The sequence below is a fragment of the Tripterygium wilfordii genome, chromosome 21, assembly GCF_013401445.1.
Source record: "Tripterygium wilfordii isolate XIE 37 chromosome 21, ASM1340144v1, whole genome shotgun sequence".
Lineage (NCBI taxonomy): Eukaryota > Viridiplantae > Streptophyta > Magnoliopsida > Celastrales > Celastraceae > Tripterygium > Tripterygium wilfordii.
This window is the reverse complement of record NC_052252.1, coordinates 9,220,808-9,229,027: the sequence shown is the minus strand read 5'-3', so window position 1 is coordinate 9,229,027 and position 8,220 is coordinate 9,220,808. Positions and strand designations below refer to the sequence as shown.

At 32.8% G+C, this 8,220-nt stretch overlaps 1 protein-coding gene across 1 annotated transcript; it reads left to right on the top strand.

Annotated features, from left to right (window-relative positions):
- The first annotated feature begins 4,629 nt into the window (after nucleotides 1-4,629).
- On the top strand, nucleotides 4,630-6,418 carry LOC119989989 (protein SHORT-ROOT-like). The gene has a single exon (XM_038835777.1). It carries the CDS (start codon nucleotides 4,729-4,731, stop codon nucleotides 6,109-6,111), a length of 1,383 nt encoding a protein of 460 aa, XP_038691705.1. The 5' UTR covers nucleotides 4,630-4,728; the 3' UTR covers nucleotides 6,112-6,418.
- The last annotated feature ends 1,802 nt before the right edge of the window (nucleotides 6,419-8,220 follow it).

Sequence of the window (8,220 nt, the reverse complement as noted above, 5' to 3'; positions counted from 1 at the left end):
TGGTAAATCTTGTGGTTGGTAATAGAAGATTGTTTTGATAAATCATAATTATATGAAATTGTTTATATCGAAAATGATCTCCAATCATCTGTGGACACATGGCAATGACAGACCCACAATCAATCAATCTCCAGCTGACAGGTGACAAGGACAGGGGAATTTTGGATTAATGTTTGTTCATTTTGTAGGTAAATCCTGTGCTAACTGACCTAAAATACGTGATGCAGTTGCTCGAAATTAGGCATGGCCAAAGATTGATGTCCAAAAGGCTATAAGCTAGGGATATTTTGTCTAAATTATTTTAATCTTGATTTAAAATAATTTATTAAATAGAATCCGAGTTTTTAGGTGGATAAGTGCAAAGTAACTTAGAAGAAATTGGGGTTGGGTGTCTTGACGTTCTTGAAATGTCTCAAACATGATTTCAACAGTTGCACTATAACTAAAGACGTGAGACACGATCATCCGACACTTTGAAGAAAAGGAAGTCCTCCCACGTTCAATTATACTGAATCACTATCAAGATGGTGGCTGTTAGTCATTTCCATTTAATTGCAAGAACAAGACCTAGAATGAGAATGGCAAAAGTTCCTAGAATTCCCACATCCACCATGAAGAAGGAGCACGACCTAGGATGTTCATCATGATGTCCACTACCAGGAGGCCGTTGCAGTTATGAAACACTTTGACCCAACAATTTTAGCAGCAAACAAGATGACAGTCCCCCATGACTTCCCACGTCTGCACATATCATGAACGTGCCTAAGGAACGTGAGTTGAAGATTACCATGGTCACCATGAAGAGTATAAAAGGAGGAAGAAGAGAAGTCTACAATCACCATGTGTCAAACATAGACCCCATGTAAAATACAGACTTTGCGTCTACAAAACTTTATTGCTTTTTTAGACAATAACTCCAGTCACTTATCTTTTCAATTACCATGGCTCTAACCAACTAGTTTCGAGCTTAGCTTTTACTTTTCAAGCGTCCGCAGCTATGTTTTTTATTTAGATTGTAAAGCATTCCCCAATACATTCTAGAATGTAATCTCGTTTAATGAAATTCCTGATACATTCCAGCAATGTGTTGTTTTTCATTTTGTTGCCATAGGAGTTCTTTCATTCCAATGGTAGTCTCATATCTCCTGCTTTTTTTTTTCTCTTTACACTTTTTAAATTTTAAGTCCTTTCCCAGAAGGCGACCTTGAACCAACAACCTTATGTTCTCAGTATACACACATCTCGTTTGGTAAATAGGTCAGATTTTGTGCAACCTTTATAAAAAATTTTTGAACTGACAGCAAGTCCTGGCACACTTGAACATACACTATCCATAACCCAAACACCCCTATCCCCAACTACTGGAATCATGACATTTCATGTCCAGCGCAGAAGATATTGAATAGAAACATAACTAAATTCTTTTTGAAAATAGAGTCTTATAAAATGCATTTTCCTTTTAACAAGATGTTTTTTTTTTAAAAAACAACTAAAAATTAAATATCAAAAATAGAAAATTAAGTAAAATGAAAATTTTAAAGACTTAATGACCAATAAATCTCTCATGCAAGGTTCATAGACCAATAAGGACTTCATTAAAAATATTATATCAATAAGTCCTTAAACTAACTATTAATATTCCATTAAGTTCAAATTAAATAAAATAAAATATAAAATGTAATTTTATCCTTGCATGTATTCGGAGTGTTTTCCTTTGTTTTACTCTGTGATATCATGCTGACATCATCAACTTAGTTTTTTAAACAAATTTCAAAAAAAAAAATATCTTAAAATACATGTCGGATTAAAAAAATTATTTATTCAGAATCATAACTTAAATCTTTTTTTTAATAAGACCCATTGTCAATATCATTCGAAACAAAAAAAGTCAAACAGAGCACTATATTAAACAAGAGAGTTTCATACTTTTGCGTATTGGTTAATCGTACAAAAATCATAACTGAAAATTTAATTTTACGTATGATAAGTCATATTAAGCATTTAAGAATGTTCATACGAAATTTCATAACAAACGAAGTACATATGTTCACTCAAATAAGAAATTTAACTATTCTCAAAATAGTGAAATTTAACTGTTATTTTCTGCAACTTTCTGCTAGGATCTTCGATTTTCTCCTATAATATATCAATTTCATAGAATATTTGAAATTTTACAGGACTCTAACCTATGGATGAGAGCCTCGGTATTTTTAACCCAAAAAATGACTTATGCCTCTTCAAATATGACAAAAACTGAGATTTCAAATTTTTTTCTTTCTTTTTTGTTCCACAACACCTACAACAAAAGATCAGATAGTACATTCAATCCATGTACAATATAACTAAATTCATCCAGAAGTGCATATTTAGAAGGAAAAAAAACAAGCCAAAAAACTCACTGAAAACAAAAAAAAACAAAGATATTACTTGTTTTGAAAACAGTGGAATTTGATTATTGAAAATTTCAATTTTACTTGTGATAAATTAGTGAGATTTTCATTGATAACAATGAAATTTCTTTAAGTTTAAATCATTATAAATCATACTAAGCAAGTAAGAATGTTCATATGAGATTTCATAACAAACGGAATACATATGATCTCCCATTTTCACAATTTCTTTGGATTTTTTTACAAAATCTCTGATTTTTAACAATAATATATCGATTTCATAGGATTTTCGATTTTCTATGGGACTCTCTGACCTTTTGGGTGGAGCCTCATTGTTTTTACGCAACACCTATAACATATCAGTAATACATTCAAATCTTCTACAATATATTCTAAATCGTCAAGAAGTGTAGATCTAGAAAAAAAAGAAACCGAAAAACTCAAAGAAAACAAAAAAAATGAATACTGATATTCATGATTTCAAAATAAATTAGAGATTGAAAGGGTCGAATCTTATGGAGCAAGAGAGAAAGATGCGTGAGGTAGAGAGAGAAGAGCAAGGTGTGAGGTAAAGAGAGAAGAGACTTGAGTTTAGAGAGAGACGAGAGAGGCTTGACATAGGATATGATATAAAGTGTATTAGTGTTATGTTATGTAAAAGGACATCTTTATCCAACAAAAAAACAGGGATCTACAAGTAAATTTCTCAATTCTAAATTTATCAAGGAATTTTCCTTATCACAACTCAAATTTTTTATAGTAATATTAATATGACAAGTGTTGTCGATTCGAAAATTATTAAAAATTTTGAAATTACAATTAGATCAACATATTCCAAAATCTAAAAAAAAATAAAAAAATAAGAAAAAAACAAATCAGATATACAAAATTTAAAATTTTCTCTAATTTCAAAATTAATATGCATTTTATTTAAAAATAATTGACAGCCAAATTATTTGTAATGGAACTGGTTCACAACTTGTCTTTGAAAAAACCTACGTATTAATTATTACTTATGCAGGCATCACCTTGATAATGTGCATTATAGAATAATATATATAGTAATCATATATAGTAATTAACAAGAATTGGTGTTGGTACTAATTAAGTAATGGCCAAAAAGAAAGGTACAAATTGTTATGTTGCATGACGGAGTTTGTATATTAAAAGAGTTGTCAATGTTTGGTTTCTAAGTAGAATCTTGTCACCCAAATTAATCACAATAATCATCATGTCTTCACATACGTACAATACTATTGTTCTCTTTCTTTTATCACCTTCTCTTTGTTTTCTATAAACTCAACAAAATATGTTGCCTGTTGTTTTTTATTTAGCATTATTCAGCGGCTATGAGGATTCCTTTGAGATTATTAATTCTGTTTTTTTTTTTATTTCTTGGAATAAATGTTTTATTCTCTTCCAAATCATCCCCTGTAATCACTACTATTAATGACGTCGATCGGCCCTAATTAATTATTGTTAATCTCAGGTGTTCTTTACTAAAAGATCTCTTTTGGTGCATTGAAATTAAATCACAAAAGTATATATTTAATTAGTCAGTAAAATTAACCTTAGCTTATTTAATTTGTTTTAAGTCTAATCATTGGTACTCTTGCTTTTCCCATGATTTTGTGTTTGATGGAAATTAAGGTAAGGGGTCTAATCTCACTTTAAAATGTAAGGTAAATATGCATTTTCAAGAGCCTAATTACAAGGAAAAAAAAAGGTTGTGAGGGATATATAAAAGCATCCAAAACCGGCCTGTGTATAATGTATATATATAATAGCTAGGTTGGTGAGTAATTTTTATTCTAATTTTCTAATTAACACTCAGATTGGATGGCCAAATAAACTAGGGATGAAGTTTTTCTCTCTGTAAAGTAAAGTTTAACTTTGTATATTAACGACCTATAACTTACCAAAATACTTGAGTAGAGTGAGAGGATCTAATTGATACCCGGATTTACACGGGCAAAGGGAATTAGATTGCATAGGTAAAATCATATATTCCCTTTCTAGTTCTTAAAGCTAGGTTTCAATTATATAAACGACATTTAAATAGTTATTGAAAACGATCCACTCTCATATATATAGTAATTAATATTTGTAATAGCATATGACAATGACCATAAATATAATAATACTATATAGCTTTTTCTAAATCATAGCTTTGTACTTGGCTACAATTCTAAACTCAAATATGAAATGAGTTTTAGCTAAGGAGCCACTAGAGTCAATGAGGTAAACCCTCTATTACATATGGACATGAGTAGTACTCTCTTCAAGTCTGTAGAATAACTCAATTACAAATACACACTTCTCCCCCAATCATCACAAGATGATCATCAACAATGATCATTATCATCAAATAGCAATTATGGATACCTCCAACAATCGGCAAAGCCACACGCCAACAAGCCGATCATCAGACTCCGGCGAGCCACCTTCTACTGCTGCTGCCACCGCCACCGCCACCGCTCCGGCAGATAACAAATGGGCTTCAAGGCTTCTTAAGGAGTGTGCAAGAGCCATCTCAGATAAGGACTCCACCAAAATTCACCAACTACTTTGGATGTTGAATGAGTTAGCATCTCCTTATGGAGATTGTGACCAGAAATTGGCTTCTTATTTCTTGCAATCCTTGTTTTGCAAGGCGACCGGTTCCGGGCGGAGATGCTACAAAACCCTAACTTGTGTAGCTGAGAAGAGCAACTCCTTTGATTCAGCTAGGAAGTTAATACTCAAGTTCCAAGAGGTAAGTCCATGGACAACTTTTGGTCATGTAGCTTCAAATGGTGCAATCTTGGAAGCCTTAGATGGTGAAACCAAGCTTCACATAATTGATATAAGCAACACCTTTTGCACTCAATGGCCTACTCTATTGGAATCCTTGGCAACAAGAAACGACGAGACGCCTCGATTGAAGCTCACAGTTGTTGTAACTGCATCTATTGTAAAATCAGTCATGAAGGAGGTAGGCCAAAGAATGGAGAAGTTTGCAAGGTTGATGGGAGTTCCATTTGAATTCAATGTAGTGAGTGGTTTAGACCACTTCACAAAGGAAAGTCTAGGAGTTCAAGATGATGAAGCTATAGCTGTGAATTGTATTGGGGCCTTAAGAAGAGTTGAAGTTGAAGAAAGAGTTGCTTTGATCCAATTATTCCAATCACTTAAGCCTAAAGTTGTGACAATTGTTGAAGAAGAAGCAGATTTCACAAGCACAAGACATGACTTTGTGAAGTGCTTTGAAGAATGCCTTAGATTCTTCACATTGTACTTTGAGATGTTAGAGGAGAGCTTTGTCCCAACTAGCAATGAAAGGTTGATGTTGGAGAGAGAGTGTTCAAGGAGCATAGTCAAGGTTTTGGCTTGTGATTATGATGGTGATGGTGATGGTGATGATGATGAGAATGAGAATGGTAGTAATGCTAATAGTAATAATGGAGAAGAAGAGTGTGAGAGGAGAGAGAGAGGAAGCCAATGGTGTAAGAGAATGAAAGATGCTGCATTTTCACCAGTTGGGTTTAGTGATGATGTTGTGGATGATGTGAAAGCATTGTTGAAGAGATATAAAGATGGATGGTCACTTATGGTACCAAAATCAGGAGGAGGAGGAGATGGTGATGATGATAATAATACTCAAATTCATGATCAATCATCAGGAGTTTACTTAACATGGAAAGATGAGCCTGTTGTATGGACTTCAGCATGGAAACCCTAGAAAGAAGTTATATGGCCAAACAATAATATGTTCTATATAGCCTGCGGGTATATCTATATGTTTGCTTTGATGGGAATGGGAGTAGCTACTAGCTAGCTATCAAAACCTTTCATTGCTTTCTTCTCATTTATGCAACTTTATATGCTTGGGAGTTTGTGCTTTACTTTTTTTTCCCCCTCCTTTTAGAGCACTAATTGTTCTCTTGTTTGTACAATTTCCCATTTGGATTTCTTCCTCAATAACCTTCTCCTCAACCCTTATTGTATCTATATTTATTCACAAGGAACTGAGATTAAATGTGTTTAATGTTGATATCCATCCATATATATGATCCAACATTTATGTACTTGCTATTTATTTATACACATCTAAGTACATAAGGTCACGTGTGAGGTTTTGCATAGAAGTGGGAGTAGTACACACATCTTCCATTAATTATAGTAATTTTTGCATTCAAGAATAGCACTGTATATGGTTAGCTCTTTGTCTCTAACTTTAGTTATCTATGCTTGGGTGTTTGTGTTTGCTTTTCTTCTTCTTTTCTATTTTACTTTTTAAATTTATGCTTTTAGATCATTGTTCTTGTTTGAAGGTGTCTGCACTATTTCGGTCCACTGTCAATCCCAAGCTTTATCCCATTCCCCATTTTATTGCTTGATCGGTATCTTTCCCTCACCACAATATGTTTTGTTATTCAATATAAACATACACACACATATGTATACCAGTATATGTACATATTGTAATGCCACAATATGTTTCTACATTCAAGGTCTAGACTCATATCGGATATGCAAAAGCAATCTTGTATGATGTCATTTTCGATTACTATATATATACACACGCAATGATATATAGAGATGAAATTAACATAATATGGTAGTTAATTAATAATATTCAACCATACTAGTTAGCCCTAAAAATGATCACTTTTATCGTTCATAGTACTTATTATAATATAAAACGTAAAATGCACCGATACTCCTTGAATTTAAGTGAACTTGTCAATTGACTTTTTTTAATTTTCAAATTTTATGGTCAAACTCCCTAAATAAATATAAATTTCTTCTAAATCTTATCCGTTGTTTGCCAATTAATCTAGATCTTGTGATCTCCCCCTACAAAAGGCAAATTAATGTGGTTTTGAAGTGGCATGTCTGTGGGATTGCATGTATGGACAGATTGATCAATTATATGTGGCACTGAAAGCAAAGCATGACAATGATACAAGACAAATTATCATATATATATTTCGAAAATTACCAGATGACATCACTGATGACGTTCATGCTTTTATATATATACACACACACACATATATAAGATATATATGTATACTATGTGAGGTTCTTGGACTTGTAAATAAACAGCTTTCTCACCTGAGAATTTACGTGGAACCAAAGGCATCCGATTATCTCTATTAAAAAAAAAAAAAAACTTCGTTTATTAATAAAAATGTGAAGAATTCTCGTTCTTTTTTTTTTTTTTGGTTTTATAGGTATTGTTTGAGAGTGCTGTCAACTGTTGTGAAGTGCTGTGCGGTGCTGTGAATTATAAAACTGTGATGTTGTGAGGTGAGTTGGAACGTAAAAGCTGTTTGACGCATCACTTTTAAAACTATGGTGCAATGTTGTGAGGTGCGTTTGGCGTATCTAAATTATGGTTATATTAGATAACTAAAAATATTAATATAAAATCACTTTACATTTACATTATACATTAATTTAAAATAAAATAATTGACCTGATACGTGGGACAATTCAACATATATTGTAAGCGTTTGGGAGTGCTGTGAGGTGAGATGAGGTGCTGCGAGATAAAAAGTTATGATGCTGTGAGCTGAGTTATGCTATAAAAGCGTTTGACGTGTCACACAAAACGATGGTACTGTGAGGTGAGATGCATCTGAACGCAGTGCAAACACATTGCCAAACATATACATAATAAAAACTCAAATAATAAAAACTGACATAAAGAAAAATGGGGCCAAGAAGAGACCTTGGTGGCAAGCAAGAGCTTCACCTTTTCTGATCCAATGTTTGCTTTTGTAGTGTCTAGTCATGATTTGAATATAATATTTGCCTTTAATTACCATACTTACTTTAGGCC

Coding starts and splice junctions, on each gene's coding strand:
- LOC119989989 (XM_038835777.1), top strand. CDS start 4,729: ATGATCATCAACAATGATCATTATCATCAAATAGCAATTATGGATACC.